Source organism: Triturus cristatus, chromosome 5_1, assembly GCF_964204655.1.
Source record: "Triturus cristatus chromosome 5_1, aTriCri1.1, whole genome shotgun sequence".
NCBI lineage: Eukaryota > Metazoa > Chordata > Amphibia > Caudata > Salamandridae > Triturus > Triturus cristatus.
Genome location: NC_140587.1, coordinates 304,133,215 through 304,155,986, shown reverse-complemented (window position 1 = coordinate 304,155,986; position 22,772 = coordinate 304,133,215). Strand labels below are relative to the sequence as shown.

The 22,772-nt window shown below is 43.3% G+C and overlaps 2 protein-coding genes across 3 annotated transcripts in view; one reads left to right on the top strand and one right to left on the bottom strand.

Annotated features, from left to right (window-relative positions):
- The window catches only part of DERL1 (derlin 1), a 57,508-nt gene extending 55,415 nt beyond the window's left edge, over positions 1-2,093 (bottom strand). The window contains exon 1 of the mRNA XM_085605034.1: positions 1,797-2,093. Within this exon, the coding sequence (XP_085461160.1) occupies positions 1,797-1,949 (153 nt within the window). The 5' untranslated portion in view covers positions 1,950-2,093. The remainder of the gene's footprint in view (positions 1-1,796) is intronic.
- A 539-nt stretch (positions 2,094-2,632) lies between these two features.
- The window catches only part of TBC1D31 (TBC1 domain family member 31), an 834,080-nt gene continuing 813,940 nt past the window's right edge, over positions 2,633-22,772 (top strand). The window contains exons 1-2 of one of the 2 annotated variants that reach the window (XM_085605033.1): positions 2,640-2,986; positions 18,688-18,742. Coding sequence is in view for 1 of the 2 variants with exons in the window: in XM_085605032.1 (XP_085461158.1) it covers positions 2,910-2,986 (77 nt within the window). In the remaining variant the exon portion in view is untranslated. Of the gene's footprint in view, positions 2,987-18,687; positions 18,743-22,772 lie in introns of both variants that reach the window. The other variant, XM_085605032.1, reaches the window with a different exon arrangement.

Here is a 22,772-nt window from a genome sequence, read left to right as displayed (position 1 = left end):
TGGGGCTGATGATGAACCGTCCCCACACGGTTGTTCGTCGCCAGTGTTACAAAGACGAGGTACACGTGATATTTAGATGAGTCTTCTTTATTCTGTCTTAACACCATCACAGGTTCCAGTCAGCTGTGGAATGTTCTCACATTCTTGCCTGGGCTGTACCATGGGGTGGACGGGCAGAGGGGTGGCGGGGCACACCAAGAGGGATTACAACAGCCCCCCACCCATTTATGTACATATATAAGATCCCTGATGGCTTGCGGGCTTTCCAATACCCCCCACAACAACCCCCAATCTACTCTCGGGTTGCAGAAAGACATTTGGGCCTGGAGGAGCACTAGCCCATTGCAAAGAGGGCGCTCATCCCTAAAAATACACTCCCAGGTGTTATAATTGTCTTGACTCAGTCCCAGAAGGGGAGCCAGAAAGGCACACTTTTTTTTTGTTTTTTTAAGGAGGGATGGGGACTAGCTTGATGCCTGGGTTGGCCGCCCCCACACATCAACTTCCTTATTTAAAAAAAAAAAACTTGTGTCTAGATGGCTTTCTGACAAGTTGGCTTTCCGTAGCAACCTCCAATCTGCCCCCTGAGGATGGGGAGATGTTTGAGCCAGTGAGAGCACTAGGCAATTGTGATGGGCCGCTCCACTCCTTAAACCTCACACCCTGGTGGTCTACCAGGTTTTCTGCCCCCCGCCAAGGGGAGATTGGCAGAAAACACCTCCAATTTACTGCTGTGTTTTTTATGATGGGTGTGGGTTAGGCCTAATGCCTGAGTGGGCCATCCCCACCCACGTACTTCCCTATAAAAGCCCTGGTGTCTAGTGGGCTTTCTGCCCCCCCCCCCCCGTGGGCAGAGGGCATAAAGACTTTTGGGCCTGGGAGGCAGGCATTAGGCCACTGCGTGAGGGTCGCTCGCTCCCTCAAAAAATAGTGCCAGGGGTCTAATAGGTAGATTCCTGCTTGGGGATTGTCCTCCTGCTGCGATCTCCAAGAAGGGATTCATGAGGGAGTGGTACCATTGAAAAGGGGGGATTCTCTCCTTTCTAGCTACACCTCCCCTGTCCAAATCGGTGCTGGGAGGCTGAGATATGCCCTGGAGCACCGATGCAAGTATAAAACCCATTGGCTCATTTTACTTTCACTCCCTGTGAGATGACGATCATCATTGCACAGAAAGATAAAAAACACAGCCTCGGGTGCTGAGGAAGCTCTTCTCCAGCTCCCAAGGCTTAAAATAGTAAAAGGAAATCACCAGAGGCATTTCATGCTTCGGGTGCGAACCAGTAAGGAACCAGGCTACAGTGTTTTGGTTTTACTCAAACGTAGTCTCTCATAAATCCCAAATATTGGACTTTCCGTATTTCATGTAGTTTGTGTTTTCTTCTTCTTACAATTACACCTTTGGCATTCATAATTTTCATACAAATGGGGACTGACTATTTGAAGTGGAAAATGTATTAAGGGAACTGAAACTCAATGAGTACTCGCAAGCCAGATGCACTCCGCTATCAACGTTCACAGTTACTTTAGAAACTCTGTAAAATACAGAGGCATCAAGCGTGACTTTTCTACGTAAATGCCTGACTCAAGACAGAACGCGCAGGTGGGCAGAGTGCAGAGCAGGGCTGAGAAATGAACGTCAAAAGGTGTACGGAGAAAGCAGTGCAGTAAACCAGGGAAACTGTCAGGTCAAACAAGTTGGTGTTGCGGGTATTTACGGCCAGGTCTCTAAGAAATGAGTAAATAAATTAGACAAGCTGTCACATGGATGACAAGCGCCTCTGATGCGCACTCACGTGGAAGCGATGCAGGAAAGCGTCGGGCCACAGCACCAGCCAGGCCGGGCTGATCAGACCCAATTTTCCAATTAACGGCACTGCGATCGAAGCGGCGAACCAGTAGCGCGTCAGCAAAGGGATGCTGCGGAACCAATCCCCGATGTCCGACATGACGGCAACCCGGGCGGGCACCGCTACAGCTCCTCAATTGGGAAGGAGCGGCTTCTCCTAAAAAGACATCCACCCGATACTGTCCCAGGCTGGCACCAGCGGGCACAGTGCGCATGCGCACAGCGCCCCTGACGTGTCCACTCAGAATTCGACAACACACGCCATTTCCGGGTTATAGATTCAGGAACTTCCTTGTTTGCTTTGCCTGGCCGTCTAATGGGCGGAGCGTGTATCTTCCTCCAGTTCTTGTAACACGTTTGATACTGTGTGGCCTAATATTGGTTTGATGACTTTAGAATGGCTTCACAGGAAAGACGCGCACGATTACTGCCTCGTGTGAAACTCACAAGCGGAGTATGGGAGCTATACCCTGCCAGGGCACGGTGTTCGCTAAAATTAATAAATATGGCACGAATGTTTCAAGTCCTTTATGTGACAGTGGCGGTTTTATAAGAAATTACCTAAAACGCTTGGCATACATAGAGCACAGTAGGTCTTTTGACACGTTTATTTGCAAGCCTCAAAACTGGGTTATCTGTGCAGGGTATTTCGCTTTTGTTCAGCAGCGACGTTCACAAACTACAAGTTTGGGTTTTCCCTCCAAACTTTATTTACAAATACCGTACTTCCCAGCATGCATTTCAATCTCCTAGTAACCAAGATACTCTTCCTGGTTACCGACCAACTGTCAGCTTTGCGTGCGGCGGGCACGCTGTGTGCGTGAACCAGCTGCTGGAGCTTAAGGCATTGACCTGCAGGATCACCGTTCTGCCACTACATTCTTGCTCCTCTGTCCAGCTTTCACAGAGACGTTAGGTTGTTCCTGGATCCACCGACCTTTCCTTACGGGCTTCACGAGTGCAGCTGAGACACCGTTTTCAACTTTTGTGCGGCGTGCAGCTTCCCTTACCGTAGGGGAGGGAGTAAGCAATCGGGACTCTGAGATCGGCCAGATCCAAGATGCAGAGCACAGACATAGCATGCAAGGAGACTGGAAAGATCTGGCACAGGAAGCCTATCCCTTCATCCACCGCAGGGTAAGGACTTGGTTAGAGCGCTTCACGAAATACCTGGAATGGGGCAACATTAAAGTATTGAGAGTTCTTTACACTCCTTCGTTTGCTGCAGCCTGTTCCTGTATTATAGTCTTTCTGGTATAATGTTTTCTCTCCTTCGAATTGGAGGAAGATCCTTAGTAACAGAACCACGCTTGAACAGGCATTTAAAAAAACCAAAAGTCATGGCTTCAGTAAAGTGAAAGATTTTTTTAAACATAATTTGACAAGCTGGCAGGCAGGCAACCTCCAGTTTGCCAGCTCAATGCACCATTGTCCGATCAGATCTTCTCTTTGGAATCTTCATTGGTACTTTAATAGTCCTTATTGTGTAGCGTGACAAAAAGACTGTGGGTAATAGTATCCAAAGAAAAAAAAACTGGAACTCATGGCCTGTGCACAGTAGTGCAATATTATTTTTCATGCATTCAACAGGTAGAGCACAGACTGCATCAGTGGAAGCTGATACATAGACAGAAAATTACACCAGTTCATAGGCACCAACTGTGTGGCGTGCAGTGGGATTGCGAATCTTGAAATTATTTATTGGTCTCAGAAGGGGTATGGTGCTAGAGTTAGCCTGTTTTCGGGTAACAACTTGTTTGCAGGTTGAAGTTCACTTATTATTCACAAGTTGAAGTTAGCATATTGTTCGACTAGCATTATATTTCCGGGTACTGTTTTATATAAACTATTATCCATTTACTGAACCTTACATTTTTCTACAAACTTCATTTATTCAGACTTTGCATTGTCATACTATGAATATATTTGGTGTAACAAGAGACATACCCATATAAAGTATATTAAGATTCACCCTGAGCCAAGCACATTTTCTAGTAAAATATGGGTCAATTGTGCCACCTTCTAGATTCATGTAGCTCTTGGGAGTACCCTTCGACGCTACTCGTATGTGAACTAAGCTGAAGTTAGCATATTATTTGACTAGTATCATATTTACAGGTACTGTTTGTTGTAACGGAAGAATAGTCCGATCCAAGTGGTATCTTCAAGTAGTTTATTAAGCAAGATGACAAGGTACAGGAAGAAACAAAGTAATAAACTAAGAAGTAAATAACAAAGGAAGTAAAGAACCCCAACAGGAGCAGCCTCATTGCTGCTCAGCCCAACACTCAACTGGCACCCACCCACACATCCAACACTCTATCACCTCTTCACTCATACAACAGTCTACACACATCCACTGGCTGAGCAGCAAGCTGGAAGCATATACCATACTTCTTCCCCCTATAATAATAGAAAAGAAGAAGCAAGAAATGAGCATAATAACAACACTACAAAGAAAGACACAAGAAGTCAGCATGAAAATAACATTAGGTATATAACTAAGAACATACCGTAATAATGTAGACATGCAATGAGAACATAAGAAGATGAAGGCCATGTATACATTGACAAATAGTAACCCACGCCCATCTTCCCCCTTTAATAGAGAAAACACAGATTTAAATAAAAAAAAAATCATGTGTAGGAAGGGCAGAGAGGAAGAAAAGCAGGAAATACTAACAAGATAAGGAGATACTAACAAAGTGCAGAGATACTAACTAAGTAAGGAAGAAAACAATAGCGCAACAATAATGACGTAACACACAGAAAAAAGTGAATTGACGCTCCAATTCACCACCAAAACACAACAGTTGGGCAGACCAGTATGGAGATGGAATGCAGAAACAGCAATAGAAAAACAGATAGTGCAGATTAAAGACAAGAAAAACACTCTCAAAATGTAAGAGAGATGTGTAAGGAAAACTCATTAGGATTTAGAAAATACACATGAGAATAATAATGTGATACATGACAGCAATAAAATGTAAAATCAACGTACAGGTACCATGTAAGATGAAAATACTGACTGTCATAGATCCCATGAACAGGAATATGTAAATAAGATACAATAATTATGAAAACATAGGCTATTACAACACAATTAACATATATAACATATGCCCTAAAGGAAGGCACTGTAAAGTAATGTAACGTAAAGTAATGTAAACCTCTAATGTATGTAAGAAACATTGTGAGTGACGAATCCACAGACAGGAGGATAAGGCACATGTAAAGTAAGGTAACATAATGGATAGCAGTGTAAGTGACCTGACAAGTCACGAAACATGGCAAAGTAACATATAGTAATGCATAACAGTGTAGGTGACCTGACAAGTCACGAAACATAGGAGCAAAAATCGCTCGTAGATCTCGATAAGGAATTCCATATGGAATTTTTGAATCGAGTAACGTTGCAACAATAGTATAATAGGAACAATGAAGATTCTCCTACAAGACGTTGAGAAGGAAGCACTGTAATACGTAGTAGGAGAGATACAACACACTTAAAGTGTGAAGAAGCATGTAATGTAAAGGCACATCCCTGTAAAGTAAAATACATAAACATAAGGAAATGCCCGTAGCAATGTGGTTCACATGGAAAAAAAACAAAAAAAAACTTTGTTTGTTCAGACTTTGCATTGTCATACTAAGAATATATTTTTGTCAAACAAGACACATACCCATATAAAGTATATTAAGATTTATCCTGAGCCAAGTACATTTTCCTGTAAAACATTGGTCAATTGTGCCACCTTCTAGATTCATATAGATATTGGGAGCTGTTAAAAAAACTATCTTAAGAGGTGACCCCAATGGGTGACTCTTCTATGTAGTTAACGTCTGAATAAGTAATCATACTTATCCTACAGAAAAATCAATTACCTCTCAAATATTTGTCATTTTTCCAAAAAACACCATAACCTCCTACAAGGTCCTTGAGTATTTAGCCTCTGCCAAGTAACATTTACCCTCCAAACATGTGCCAACTGTGCCCCCTCCAGCCAATGTATTCATATGGGTAAACAACAGCCTTTATGATGTTGTTTATACCACGTTGAGCCTTTACCACACATTTTTACCATGTATGTTTATACAATGTATATGCTTTTACAACACATGCTTTACCACGCATGTATGTTAAGTTGGGGGGGGTCTCCCCCCCCCCCCCCCCATAAATATCTATTTTGATATATATGAATATCTATATAAACAACGCATGGTAAAGGCATGCAAAGTTTCCCCCCGCTTTGCTCCATCATCCAACTCTCATATGGAGGTTTTGACTAAACAGTAATTATCCATTCTGTCATGAAGGTCAACTTGGCTTACCAGTATTTCCATTGATAATAATAAATGTAGCATTCCTTTACCCAATCGGTTTGTCAAGTGTTTGAACCAAGCAAAATCTGTTACATAAAATTCAGGCTCATCTGATTGAATCGGCCGATTCAATCAGATGAGCCAGGACCCCCAGGCCTGCCGTCCGATCATCCGAATGAGTTAACTTCGTTTGAAGAGCCAACATCACCCACACTAAGGGATTAGAAGCGCCTGGATTTTATACAGCACTGCGCATAAACTTAGATGCGACCTTTTACTACTGTGGAGCCCCGAATGCGACGGGACCATTGTATCAACATAGGCCCCTTGACAATTAAGTGGACCCCATCCGGTGATCGTCCACAGACCCAGACTGAATAGAATTGATTTTCTCTCTTACTAAGGCCGTCACCCTTTATCCAAGTCCTGATGAAGACCCGCACTGACCTATCAAGAGTGCAGTACTAGGGTTGAAACGTCGACTATTATGTGGACCTTTACATAGGATCTGCGCCAAAAAGGAACTCTTCCATTACGCAGCTTTACTATAGAACCTTCTGGCCACTTTCGAATATCCTCGATTTTAAACAACTGTACATATCACGCACACTGTCACCGAGCACTTATTCACTGTGTCACTTGTATCATCACACTATTGCTTGACGGCCTTTCATGAAATATCATTGCATACATATATGAATGACGTAATTTATATATAAAGAATTTGCATAATGAACTGTCTTGTGTGTTGCTTACAGTGGAATATTGTACATTTTTTGAATAACGCTTGACTATGCCTAATGTGTAAAGTAATTCTTTCACCCAACGGAACCACTGTTTACCTTATATATTTAGCCATACTTGCCATGTAGGAGAACTGCGTTGGCTCACAAATATTTTTTTCTTCTTTCAAACACATCACATCCCTCTTCAAGGTGCATGATCATTTGGCCTGAGCCAAGCAAGGTTTCTACAAAAACATGGGCTCATTGTGCAACCCCCAGCCAGGTTTCCTATGGTGTTATAAACAAATATGTACTCATCCTTTCCTCTCATGAAGATCTGATTTACTTACTTATTTTCATATTGATCCTAATAAATGGTGCATCTCACACCCGATCTTTATGTTAAATATTTGTGCAAAGAAAAATTTGACACAATAGATTCACCAATTTGGTCAACCACACCGCAATGTATTCCTATGCAATTACATCCTCATTAGTAATCATACCTTTCTTAAAAGAATATCACATTGGCTCCTAAATGTTTATGATGTTGTTCAATCATACCACATCCCCCTACAATGTGCTTGAGTATTTAGCCCAAGCAAAGCAACATATCCGTGAAAAATATGTACCAACTCTTCCACCCCATCACCAGTCATTTAAATTAATACTGTATTGCTAAATGGTGAATCCTGTACATTAAGCTTGTGCAAATTGTCTGATGTTGTGTAGTTCCTACTAATCCGTAGGATCAGCGCGTTGTTTGAACAACATAAACTAGGGTCTTGGTGCCAAGACTGGTTCCGGATTCCTCGCAGTATATGTTGGCCTATAGACCAGCTAGCTCACAGTGCCCACTGTAAGCCCCCCTAACTTATTAGGAAACACAAGATTTCTGGCAACCACTGAACATGATGACCCTGAACCCTCAGGGATCTTGGAAACAATACAGAACTTTTCGCTCAGTCACTCGTGCCACTTATTTTCAGAGAATACCCAGTGGGACGTTTTCAATACATTTATTGAACCAACGTTATTCTTGCATAATATACGTGTGCTGCAATGATTAATAGACAGAAGCAGATAAACGTGATTACAAGCACCAAAAGTGTAAATAGTAGATCTGGTTTTACCATGGTGCTAAAACAATTTATACATGCAGGCATATAAAACAAAGCAGTAATTGGGCGTACTCCTACGTTGCAAACCCTACTCTAAGTGTACCTAGAGTGTGTGTAGGTGTAAAGGCAAACCCCCCCCCCTACCCCAGGAACTATCCAGCCCCATTATCTAATGGGATAGAATGAAAGACGCCATCTTGGTCACAAACTGTACACCCCCCTCCCCCCATCGAGATGTCAGACCGCTGCATGGTGATTTCTCAGCGTGCGAGGATCCTCGGTGTCAGCTGAAGTGCCTCCTCTGCTTATCTATTGGGATGCTCATCTTTTATAATAGAAAGAAAGCTTGCGATGTGCGTATAGTTTAGTGGTGTCATGGATATGTAGATAGCCCTGTCGCTTCGTGGATGAAGATTGAGATCACATTTATTCATAGTGTGAAACGAGACCTTGTACATGATGTTCAGGGTGTTGTGATAATGTGCGAAGCTAGATGTGTAAACAAGTTTAGTTTCAGGGAAACTAATCCAACATTATACTTTCAATGGAAGGTGAACCAGAAATGTAATCTAAATAGCAAATTTAGTCCATCATCCTTCTTTGTTTGTAAATGAGTTAAAATCAGCCAACACGTTTCGTTCATATCACTTCGGAACTTCATCAGGGCTTTATTCATCAAGTAGTGTATTCACAATTTTCTAGATAGTTGTTGTAATTTTGCCAGGATATTCACCCAAGAGTCAGGGTATAAGGTCAAATCAGTTCCCAGCTCGTGATCCGAGTCCTGAGGGTTCCCAGCCTTGGCACGGTCGCCAGCACTCAAGTCTCTCAACAAGGAGAAACGAATCCAACATTTTGGTGCACGCGAATATGTGTAAAAAGGTCACAGCTGAAAATGTTATTTGTGAGGACAATGTAAGAACTAAGGTGCTTCGCTACATGGGCGTAACTTGGGTATATAACGCTGAGCAAGATTTGCTGCAACAGGTGGCACCTAGTGGATGAAGCTAATTTCAGTGCAATTCTGTGCATTTATGTAGAGAAGTGTGGCTCACTGGTTAGAGAAAGCATACCCTGAAGCAGAGGTCAGACCCGGGACCAGGGTTCAATTCCCGACGCGGCAGGGTCTGAGCCCAAGTGTCCACGGACTCGATAATTCTCACTTCGGTGCCTACTCGAATCATGGGTTTACACTCTGCAACTCTGGGCAATAGCTTGCTTAATCTCCACTACGCCCCCCCCCGCGGCGGGATGCCTGGCTTTCACCTTGGGGATGCCCAGTACGGGTTATCTCACAGGGAAAAAGCCAGGACGGGTTCCCAATGCAAGCGCCGAGATGCCCAAGGGTAAGTCGAGCGCTATATAAGAACATACATACATACATATGTGTAAATAAATAACTATAGTTTTCCTTCATGAACATTTCAGTGGCTCATAAACTCTTATGTTGAATTCTTACACACCACATTTTCTTACAAACTCCATTGTATTGGTGTATGATAGTATCAAAAAGTTTGGGCAAAGATAATAATGGCCCTGTGGAAGCTCTACCTATTTGACTGGTGCCCAACCAGGTAGGTATATGAAACTCACTACAACTTAATTTATAAGGAGCCATTTATTTAAAAAAACACTTCCATATCAGACATACAATTTGCATGGATTGTCTTTCATTGCAATTCATTCTTAGTACATTTTTTCTGCATCACATTTATGTTCATTATTACAGCACCATATAACACATTACTGTCCAATATTGCTCTTATTATAATGAATTGAGCTAATATGTATTCAAATCCAAACAAAACAGTAATGCAACCAAAATTACAATAAGGAAAAGGAGAGCAGAACTCTTGACCAGCGATTATATTGTTTGTCACGGTTCAAGTTTTTTCAGCCAACACGTGTTTCGCGACGACCTATGCAGCTTCTTTAGGGCTGAAATGTTTGGAAGAAAGAGCAATGATTTAATTTGTTTTGTTATTGAACTTATGTATATTATATCCAAAACACTGTAAAAAAATAATCAAATTATAGGCATGAATATTTTAATACCACTTGAAGACTCATTGCTTTAGATTCCCAAAGCAAATTCAGTATTCCTTTGACAGTAGAATATTTGATCCGTCACCAAAAATGCAATACAAATATAGTTCTAGAAACATTTTCACATTGCTTATGTTAAAAAAAAATATAAAGAAAGATTTCCAAAACCAACATAGGTATTGATATCTTTAGTGCAATGAGTAGATATAGAAGCTGCCATTGAATAACAATCCAGTCCAGATTTTATTAATGATAGAGGACAAGTTGGATATTTGAATTTAATTAAGGTAATGGTTGCTCTAATTGGTTTGGGTATTTAAACTGTCGGAACGCAAGGGGAAACTGTTATCAACACAGGGAATCAACAACATGTTGGAGAATTAGTAGGTGAAAGAATAACAGTAATCCTTTGTAGCCGAGTATAATTAGAATGGTTATAGATAGAAATGAGCAGCACCCAGTAAATGGACTGCTTATTGTTTTGATCTCTATTTAGAAATTAACACGTAGTTGCAAGGCATCAGGCATGAGGAAACATGATTTGTGATAGAGGGCTGAATAGTAGGATTAAAGGAATATAGGGGGAAGTCATGCCGATTTGGTGAGGACGGGATATGTATGGTAGGCTCTTTTTAATTAATGCACATCGATGTTTGTGAAATAATTATTTATGATGAGCATTAAATGATATGTAACTTAGAGCATTTTTGTTTTGGCATCTTTTATTATTTGGACCTGAAACAGCAATATTAATGAGAGAAATACAATGACTACACTTTGCCGCTCACTTTGCAAGTACTCTCCCTACTACTAGGAAGGACCACGGAACGCTGCCCACGGAGGTCCCATTGCTATCTGTCCTGTCCAAGAAGGGTCGTGCCGCTGGTGGGAGCTTCTCCGCATTCGGCGGACAGCCTGCACGCTCCCAGCGTGCACTAGACTCCAGGGCTACCTGTTGGCTTCACCGGGGGACTGCGAGGACCAGCAGCCCCTACATCCAACAGCTGGTGCCTCTTCCCCCGGAGGCCACGCCCCCCTCAGCCGCCTACTTACTCTTCGCGACACCCGCTTCGCGGGTGCCGCTCACTTTGCAAGTACTCTCCCTACTACTAGGAAGGACCACGGAACGCTGCCCACGGAGGTCCCATTGCTATCTGTCCTGTCCAAGAAGGGTCGTGCCGCTGGTGGGAGCTTCTCCGCATTCGGCGGACAGCCTGCACGCTCCCAGCGTGCACTAGACTCCAGGGCTACCTGTTGGCTTCACCGGGGGACTGCGAGGACCAGCAGCCCCTATATCCAACAGCTGGTGCCTCTTCCCCCGGAGGCCACGCCCCCTAACTGTCTTATTATAAATTGACCAGCCCCAAACGCAATTCTGCCATTGATATTTCACATTGACTTTATTAATATTGGCTTGAGAATATTCATTGTTCCTTACTATCGTAATAACTTTTCGCGGTACAATGTCCCCGAGAACCACTAGGAACACAGTTAAAAAACAGGCTCAATCCGCTGGTGAGGTCATTGGCCCAATTGACCAATTTATAACTAAAGCCAACGATGCTATTGAGCAGGGCATTATTTTACTGGATCGAAGGATCTCACAGGACCTGACGATTGCCAGACGCTCTTCGATGGGCCTACTGGGCACTGCAAAAACCCCCTTACGTCCTGCTGATCTACCTCCTCCAGTGACAGTGCATGCAGAAACGCACACCGTTCCCTGCACGGTGGACCTTTCTGCATCTTTGAACTTGTCTGATTCCCATCTATCCCTGGAAAAATCTCCTGTTATTTTTGTTACCCAACCAGATAACATCCCCTCTTCCTCAATGGCTAGGGGTATACGAGAAGGAGCTATCCCTAAAAAATCAAAGAGGAAGACAACCACTAAGCTTCCCCATTCCACCATTCCTTCTGTTACAACCATCTCTGTAACTCCTCTTGCCTCTAATTCTCCCCCGCAAAACCCTAACCTTTCATCTCTCCATCATTCTCCTTCACTGTCAAATGTTCAAATAGAGGATTCTACTCCTGCTAATCTGAACATTAGCTCCACTAGCTCAAGTAGTAATTACAGCGGAGGAGATATGGTGAATGGTAATCTTACAATCAATGCATGTACCAACGACAGTCTATTGCTCACCAGAATTGGCGATCTATTTAAATTTCACTTGGAACCCATAGAAAAGGCTCTACATATGGTTCAGTTTCAACTTACCCAACTGTCCCTTGTACTATCCCAAAGTACAGGAAACAAGAAGGATCCCAATTTGGCGAAAGGCAGGCCCATTACTTCAAACACTCCAAACGCCAAAGCGTTAAAACCAGGAACCTTCGTGCTGAATCCCAATTCTAACAAACAAAAAGTCCCTGAGAAGCCTACTCAAAATCATCCCCTAGCATCTATAAACAAGCCGCAACCACCTTCTAAATCCTCTAATCCTCCACCACCCCGCCCTGTAACCAATCCTAAATCAACAGTACTTTCCCTATCAAACCCTCCTTCTTCCCTTTCCACTTCAATAGGCCCCACTCCCGCTCCTGTCCAACCCAATATTGCTACTGGATTCAACATCATTCCTAATAACCGTAATAGAAAGATTCCCCCTATCCATCTTCCACCCGAGGCCTCTCGATATGTAGTAATAATGACTGGGGTTCCGGAACTCCCCCCAAACCAGGATGAACCGGTTTGGTCCCTAAAAAATAAAGTAATCTTCTGGTTGTCCAACAATAGACCGCTTCCAATCTTTATGGACAACAGAGTTACTACAGTGCGTAGAGTGCCTTGGCTAGGCAACCAACCAAAAAACATACAGGGCGACTGTATAATAGTAAATTTTGAAAATCCTAATACAGTCGAGCATGTTTGCTCTTGGGGTGATCAAACCTCTACCGAAGGGATAGCTACCCATAACTTGTCGTACTTCTATCCACCTAATACACGAGGTAACGCAGGCCCTCCGTGGTCCTGGACGAGGGTAGGAAACTGGGGCGGAATCAGAGACCGAAACCAGTGGTCGGGGTATGGCTTTAGCAACCCACCACCAGGCCACTTTAGCAATTGGAGAGGTCCACTACTATCCAATCGATATGATTGCCTGGATATGGTGGATTGACTACCATCTTTACCCATGACAGACAGCAGTTACAACAGCGTCTTTCCTAACCCAAAAGACCCCTGTAAGATCATTCGGGCGGCCGGCTCCTTCTCGTCATCTTCGTATGGTACCCAGTTTGAGTCTTCCCCTCCCCAGTATACCCTGATCCAACAGCAGTCATCTTCTCCTCACCAGGTCGCGTGTTACACCATGTCAGCTACCCCCGCAGACCCGCTCCCAAACCTACAATCTACTACTCCCCAACCCAGTGAGTCTAAACCCAACCCTCCTCTTTCTGCTATAACCACCCAGTCCCTGTCCCAACTCCCACATTCCTCTGCCGAACCTCAGCCTCCAAATTCTACTTTTTTATCAACCCAGGACCTTCCAATTATATTCTGGAACGTAGCTGGCTTAAGATCGAAAATCCATCTTCAGTCTTGGGTGGAAGTAACTAACAAATTTAAGTTAATCTGCCTAGAAGAAACTTGGGCAATTGACCCTATTCATATTCAGGGTTTTAAAACATTTCACCTTCCTTCCTTACCGTCCACTCATGGTAGACCTAAGGGCGGCTTAGCCATCTATGTTTCCAATTTAATTCCCTTTACGATCACGGAAGTTCCGTTAGTCTCGTCAATTTTTCAAATCCTTAAAATAGTTCCAGACAATAACTCCTGTTATTATCTCATCAATATGTATAACAACTCTTCACCCAGCGACTGTGTAAAATCTCTGTCGGAAATTACTTTGTATTTACAAGACCAAAAAGCTATGAGTCAAGAGTTAAATTGTCATATTGTGTGGGGTGGGGATTTTAATGTGTATTTGTGTAACAATCATGGCAAAGGTATTTGTGGGCTTTCAGACGAGCATGATGTCCCCCTAGCCCACTTCACCCATAGTACAGTGGGTCACGCACTAAACACCTGTATTTTCGCACTAGAACTTGAATTCGCGAACATTTTAGTATGTCCTGCTGTAGAGTTCAAGACGACTTTTCATGGTAGAGGTGCTACCACAACCATCGATTTTATCTTATGCTCTCAATCCTTAAAAAACCGATTGAAGCAATTTACAACTGGCACCGACCCCTCAAGCGACCACTACTCAAATAGCATAACAATAGCATTAAATACTCCATCCTCAGCCTGCCCAAAAACAAGCTTCTTAGCGCAGCACTCTCTGGAGATGAATAAAATTAACGGTTATACTGTCAAGTGGACGATGACCAATCCCACAGAGATCACTAGTAAGATCATCCAAAAAACCCTTCCTTTTATCCACCACTGTTTGGAGACGTCTTCTTCCCCCAAGCTGATCCTCTCAAGCTTCATCAAGATATTAGAAGTCATCAGACAAGAGCTCACCCGTCCCTATAGGACTCATGACAATGATAAGGACTCAAGAGGGTGGTTTGATTTCCGTTGCCGTAAAGCGCAGCGTGCATTGAAAAATGCTCTACACAAACAGACTAGGGACCAGCCCCAAATTGCCTCCTTGAGGAAAAACTATAAGATGGCACAGCAATCCCGTAAACGGGGAAATAAAAAATAATCTCTGGGCCCAACTACACCAGAGTACTCTAACCAAGGACTCCACTATGTTTTGGAGAACTGTTAGGGCCCCTTTCCTAGCTGATGAAACTGCGATACAGCATCTAGATGTGGCAGTACCTGCTGATAAATGGGTAGCACACTACTCGCAGATCTTCGCGGATAATCCTTTGACAACGGAGGCTCCCAGACCAGATGCGGAAGCTCCTACTAGTAATAACATCTTCCCCATTGACCTCCACTTCGATCTAGAGGAGATAATTACAGCACTGACTGCCTCAAAGACCGGTAAGGCGCCCGGTCCAGACGGGGTCCCCTTAGACATATTTGTGAGCAATATAGATCTTTGGTCTCCAATTGTTACACAGGTCATGTCTGCAGTTACCCAGATCGGCCTTATTGATTCTTGGTCTACTTCTGTGCTCCTGCCCATTTTCAAAAAGGGAGATCGGGACAATCCAGCCTGCTACAGGCCCATCTCCCTTTTGGATTCCCTAGGCAAGGTAGCTGGCAGACTAATTCTGGAGCGATTAAGGGACTGGGCTACAGAGAATAAGATCTTAACTGACTTACAGTTTGGGTTTCAGGAGGGCCTGGGCACCGTGGAACAGGCCTTAAACCTGACTTTACTCATAGGCAAATACGCTGGGGCCAAAGGCGGTAAACTTCATCTAGTCTATGTGGATTTGAGTTCCGCATTCGATTGCGTAATCCATTCCAAGCTATGGGCGATTTTGAAAAATCTGGGCATAGATCTCGCACTGCTGAATTTTCTCCGAGAGTTATACTCGGATGCAAAAGCTTGTGTGAGATACGGTATCAAAGGGGAGCTTACTGAATCCTTTAATATCGAAAAAGGCGTAAGGCAGGGATGCGTCCTTGCTCCATTCCTATTCAACATCTATACTAACGGACTGGAGCAAGCGATGTTGGTTGATAGCAAAGATCTACCCTGCATAAGCTCCCGCCCTATCCCTGCATTACTGTATGCAGACGATTCAGTTATCCTAGCAAGGACACCCAATCAACTTCAGACCCAACTAGAAAAATACTGCGAATTTATGTCTTCTCTTGGTCTCAAAGTCAATAAATCCAAGACTTTCGTAATGAATATCGGGAAGAGAGCCCAAAAATGTAAATCTCTCTTCATTGAGAAGACCAGACTAGAAACTGCCACTACCTACCCCTATCTAGGTATCCTTATTGATAACCATCTGTCCTGGAAATTTGCCATATCCAGCAAAAAACTGCAGTTTCAACGCACAACATCTGCACTGACTTCGTTCTCTAGGAAACTGGGTAAGCCCGCTCCTACTGTGCTTTTGAAGATTTACCAAGCCAAATGCATGAGTGTGGCTACATATGGCGCCGGAGTCTGGGGCTATGTGTCCACAGACGAGCTACAAATTATAGAAAACTACTTTCTGAAATACATATTAGCCCTCCCCCGTAGTGCTCATACTTTCGGCACCCATGTGGAACTCGGTCGGGAGTATCTGACTGATATCATTAGTTACCAGCCGATTCTACTATGGCACCGTATATGGACTCAGGAGCAATGTCATCTAACTAGGTCACTAATATCTGACTGTCTCACTTTGTCCCATTGGAAAAAGATTCCTTGGCTGCTATATGTTTCAAGATTTTTGGCAGATTTGAATCACCCTGCATATTTCACTGACCCTGAATCCTTATCGGATATATCTAGAAAATCTTTGAAAAAGCTATGCGCTGACCACTTAAGTGATCTTCGTTTGTGTTCTGAACTCGTCAAAAAGTCAAATGTTCATTTAACGATGGTCCAATCTCCTCATGGCATTCAACTTTATTTGTCATTTTTTCTGTCAAATTATGAGAGGTATGTTTTAACCAGATTTCGGTTTGATGTATTTTATCGCCTTGTCTCACTGCCTGTGCCCTTAGACTGGTCACGGGAACTAACAAACTGTCCCTGTGACGGTCTCACTCGCCAGTCAACTCTGCACGTAACCTTTTTCTGCGGTTTCTATAAGTCCCCGCGGAAACGATGGCTGGTTCCATTGCTCCGACACTTAGGACTGAGAAGATGCAGACCGGCTCTTTTGGCACTTCAATATCTAGACACCCCGTACGTTGCCAAAACCGTAGCCTGCTTTCTCAAAGCCTGCTTGAAAACTCATTCCCAACTATTGGCAACTGTTTCCTAAGATTTTACCGATTATTCTGTATATAGAGTGTTAGCGTTTACTTCTAAATGCCTGCTTTTCTTAACACCCACTGAGCAAATCGAATTTTTATTGACTACTGTGTTATTATTTTTGTATTTAGAGTGTTAGTGCTTATATGTAAAATGCCTGCCTTTCTTAGCAGTCAATGAGCAAACTGATTTTTATAATGTTGTACTGTTTTAAATGTACTTTTTATGATTGTAAATTCAATCGAAATAAAGTTAAAGTTACCAGTACAATGACTACAGCCATCCCCAAACATTTAACATGCAGTAGGAAGTTATCACAGATCAAAGCCCACAGAAGGAAAAATGATGTGTCATGTCCCAACACACTCCTCTCATGGCACGGCAGGCGCAAGAGCGCCGGTGATGGGTGGTACCTCCAGCTCATCCTCAGAGGAATCTTCTGGCAACCACCCCCCCTTCACCACCTTTCCATCCCACAAACGTAGTCAGCAGTGTACCCCAAGTGTGCAGGTTGTCTTTAACTATATCATCATCAGCACTATCGCAGCCCCAAAGACCGCGGCCACTCGCCTCATGACGGATTCCCATAAAGTGTTAAACAAAGTACAGCACCAAGTTAGGCGAAAGAAAGACGCCATTGGAGCCTGACAACGATGGCAACCATTGGGCCTACTGAGGTCTATCCTATGCAGCAGTGCTGGAGTGATATACGTACGGTGCCGGAAATTAAAAAGGACAAGTTTAAATTGTGTATTACTGGATACCGTCGGACCATAGAACTGGACCTGCTCCACTGCTCATCTGCTAGAGACACCTCCAATTCCTCCTACTTCGCAACACTGCCTGGAGTGGGGTTCAGGGTTTGTCAGTGATCATGGACCTATTTAGGTGCGAGACCAAGTGGCCGGCACTCCCCAACTGTAACAACTCTCAAAACAAGAGTGAAGTGGACGGAGCAGCGAGAAACGTAGGCCATATTTCCCTAGTTATGGCAGCTATACTGGCATGCGTTTAAAATTGCCCATATCGTATTCCAAAGGCCTCCTGAGCCACTTCAAAGCGGAAACAGTCCTCCGTAGGATACAAGTCTCCAAGGATCTCTCTTCTACGCTGCAGCCAGGCAGTAACATTGACGAACTCAGCACGTGTGCTAAAATCTGGTTAGTCCCAAAAATGAAACGCATGAGCAAAGGGGGCTCTCCTCAGCACTACCTTGACAGCTCGCTCCCAAAGGGACACTGTGTGCCTAATAGGGTAATAAACAGGGCTTCATCCCGTCCCACTGATAGCCACAACTAAGTGAAAGTAGTACCACATTTCTCGTTGGCCAAAAGCGCCATCTCTCCTCCCCCCGCCCCCACCTGCCAACTCGATGAGCGACATGCTGCAGCTGGAAGGCCAGGTAATACATCTCCATATTTGGAACCATCAACCCAGCCTCCCGTGTGGTGAAAAAAAACAGGATTTCATGTGCCACCCGACGCCTACTGCCCGCCCATACAAGTGCTGTGAGAAGAGAGTGCAATCTCCGAAATGTTGTCTGGAGACGAGTTTCGGACTAATTGTGCATAGTATACAGACACCGTGGTGTAAACATCATCCTGGCTACCGCCACTCATCCCAGTAGGGGCAGCAGGAGATTGGTCCAAAATTGGACCCAGTCAGTCAGACCCTCCGTGATTATGTCAATATTGCAATGCCAATTTAGAGTGTCTTTAGTAAGAATTTAACCACATTCATTTAACTAGACTTTTGTTGCATTTCATTTATTTCTCTTTTTTGTTTAGAATAGAAGCCACGGCTGCGAATATGTTGAGTCTCATGGCAACATGAATTGATATGGTGAGTGTGGGCAATCCACGTTGCTGAACGGTTTATGGAGAAAACAATAATATTAATATGCCGATAGAGAATTGGAGTTGACCAGAACGAAATGTGTGGGACAGGTTGAGATTTATGATGTGAAGCGCGACACATAAAGAATACGTTGTATTCACATAAATGATAAGAACGCAGCGAAAAAGGAAAACTGGAAGGTCACTTATAGTACAGAGAGATTCATTATGGAGACTTTGGATTTTTAAATTGTAATAAAGGACATTATGTAGAACAGCTGTCAGCGATGCATATGATAAGATGGCTGCAAGATAGACTGTGGAGGTCTATGTGAATTGAAAGCTATAGTTGTAGGGGTTGAATGACGGTGCTGATATATAAGAGGAAAAACATGGAAACTCTGAATTTCTGTTCTGCTAAAATCTGGCTCTGATGCTTCTTTTTAGAAATATGAATACTTCAGTTGCTAAACAATACGAAACAGATGTCAGTATAAAGATTTATAACTGAAACCTGTCTATAAGAAACTGGTAAGCTACCAGTGAAGCAGTTGACTGCATTTTATGTAGTTGGGGGAGTGAGAGACCACTTAAAGACATTGAATTAAAAAACTGTGAGAGATTTAGAACTTTGATGTTTCTCTCCATATGCCGAAGGTACATAATCTAAACCAAAAACATTAATAGAAAACCTCGAGAACCGGGCCAATAAATTGAGCATAGGTCATTATTCTCCCTATCATCAATTTTGGCAAGAAGACTGCAATTGCTAATAATTTGCTGTTAATAGAAGAAAAGAAAGGTGGGAAGGGCCAATGTACTGAGAGTAATTGGGACAGGTATCAATGGGTCCCTAAGCAGAAAAACACAGGCTCATGTCCATAATTTGTATATTTTTTGTTATATTGTTTTGGATATAATATACATGAGTTCAATAACAAAGCAAATTAAAATGTATTGTTCTTTCTTCCAAAAATGTCTGTGTTAAAGAAGAGGCATAGGTCGCTGCGAAACATGTGTTTTGGCTGGAACAATTTGAACAGTGGCAAACATGATAAAGGCTGATCAAAAGTTCTTGTCTCCTTTTCCTAACACATTGTAATTTTGGTTGCATCATTGTTTTGATTAGATTTTAACACATATTGCCTTCTTTAATTATAAAAAGAGCAATATTGGACAGTAGTGTGTTATGAAGGTATAGCAATAATGAACATAAATGTGACACAGAAAAAAAGTCTTGAATAAATTGCAATGAAAGACTTTCCATACGAATTATATGTCTATTGGTGATATGGCAGTGCTTTTTCTATAAATAGCTCCTTAAGATAGATTGTAGTGCATGATGAATCAATGATGTTCATTTTGTTGGCACATGATGTTGTTTCTGTGGACTTATGTCCACACAATTATGCATTAGTGTATAATGGTGGGCGTGTTATGTAATAATGGTGTGTGTGTGTATATTAGCACTTGAATATAAATTATTTTTAAAAAGTTAAAGTTTTATTGAATTAACATAACATACAGATAACTTCAAGAGGCATGTTGTTGAGCTATCCTCATATTCTTTTTCAAATATTGCTAGAAATGGGGTCTCTAGTTGGCCGAGGTATGCAGCCTGTTCAAGTAGCGATCATCACTCTAGTCAGGGTAAGTTGGGCACATTCCCTAAATTAACCCGTGCTCACACTCTGGTAGCTTGGCACAGAGCAGTGAGGCTTAACTTAAACAATGTGTAAAATATTTGTGCAGCACATTAGTTAAAGTAAATCAGTGAAAACACCATAAAAAGTCTCCACACCAGCTTAGAAAAATAGAGAACATGTATCTGATTAAAACAAGGCCAAGCAACAAAAATCAAAAATACACAAGTCAAGAAATTAATTTTACAAGAGCCAATCAAAATGCAGTGCTTAGAAAACAATAGCTCCATCTGGGGCTATTTTGTTGCGCATGACCAGGCCAAATCAAAAAGTTGAGTCCAACTGCGATGGAGCATGGGCCAGATACAGGAGTTATGCAGACTGCTGACAGTACCTTGGATGCGTCAAAGCTTGGTGACGATGCCTTGAACAAAGTAGGGGATGCATCCTTGTCGGAGGCAATGCATCAATTCAAAGGTCGGGCAACGTCGTTAATGCGTCAATGTCAAGAGCGCTGTGCGTTGTGCCGAGGTGTTGAGGCCAAACTACTGGGCTGTAGGCGATGCCTTGGTACGAAGCAATGCAGGACGGGAATGCGTTAGAGTTGGGAAGGTACATCACAGACGTTGTCGATGCGGTGTTCATGAGGTGATTCGGGAGCACTGCGTCAGCAAATTCTAGGTTGTGTTGTAAGTCAAAGTGATTGCGTCGAGCAGTTGGTGAGTTGTGTGTATGGCTTCAGTGCAGGCAGCGGTGATGTGTCAATATCGCAGATAAATGCGCCTGCTCCGATCAACGCTTCCAAGAACCCAGAACTGGATTAAGCAGCACTTGGCAGAGCAGGACTCACAGCAGAGGAGCCAAGGTGCTGGTAGCAAGATGCTGGTGAAGCCTTAGACCTCCCTGAGACTTCAGAAACAGGAGGCACGCCCCGCAAGCCCTTGGAGAACCTTTAAAGATGTGGAGAATCAAGTACAATTCTCTCCCTCTCAGGCAAGAAGCAGCAGGCCAACACAGCAAAGCAAGCAGCCATGTGGCAGCCCCTCCTGGCAGCACAGCAGCTCTTCTTCCTGGTAGAATGTCCTCAGTTTCAGAAGTGTTCTGAGTGCATGGTGTCAGAGATCCAGCCCTTATACCCATGTTAGCCTTTAAAGTAGGGAGACTTTAAAGAAAGGTCGTTGTAGATCACAAGGCCCTGCCACTCCTTGCCCTGGCTCCAGACACCCTACAGGTGGTTATGCACCTCTTTGTATGGGGACAGGCCCAGCCCTATCCAGATGCGATTGTCATCTCCTACCTCTCAGTCTAGGTAAAAAAGACCCATCAGCCTGGCGATGGACCATCAGGATATGCCGGGAACACCTCAGATTCCTGTGTGTGAGACTGTCTAGAGGAAATGCACTAACCCCAGCTGTCACCCAACCCAGAAATATATTCCGGAGACAGGCAGAGGAAGTGAATACTTAAAATAAGAAAATGCCCACTTTCTATAAGTGGGCATTTTCAGACCTGCAATTTAAAATATCAACTTCACTAGAAAACGTGTTTTTAAATTGCGAGTCTAGAGACACCAAACCTACTCTTCATATCTTTTTCCAATTGGTAGTTACACTTGTAAAGTGTTACAAGGCAGCACCGATACTAACCTATGGGATAAATAAGCCTTGCTGTAGTGAAAAACGAATTTAGGAGTTTTCTAGTACTAGGACATGTACAACTCGTAATTAAATGTCCTACCTTTTAAATACACTGCACCCTGCCCATAGGGATATCTAGGGCCTCCCTTAGGAGTGACTTATATGTAATAAAAGGAAAGGTTTTGGCCTGGCAAGTGGGTGAACTTGCCAGGCTGAAATGGCAGTTTAAAACTACAAACACAGAGGCTGCAGTGACAGGCCTGAGGCATGTTTTGAAAGGCTACTCCTGTGGGAGGCACAATCCATGCTACAGGCCCACCAGTAGCATTTAATTTAGAGGCCCTGTGCACATGCAGTGTAGACTTATAAGTAAATCAGATATGCCAATCATGGCGAAACCAAATCCCATTTTATTTTAGACACAGAGCACATGCAGTTTAGCAATTGTCCGCAGTGAAAAAGTGCACAGAGTCCTAAAGCCAGCAAAAACGTGGTTCAGCACGCAGTCAAATCAGGAGATCAGAAAGCAAAAAGTCAGGGCAAATCATGCCAAAAGATATCTGGTACAGTAATCCGAATTGAAAAGGTCTGAACTGTGGCCGCATCTGTGCAGGATAAAGTGCAACACAACTCAACTCCCTTCCGTGCTTTTCCTTCTCCTACCTCCCGCGCTTCTTAGCTGCTCTCCTGTGTCTTCCTCACGCCACCGCTTAGCCCCGCCCACCGCCCCCTGCACTCCCTCACCCCAGGACCTACT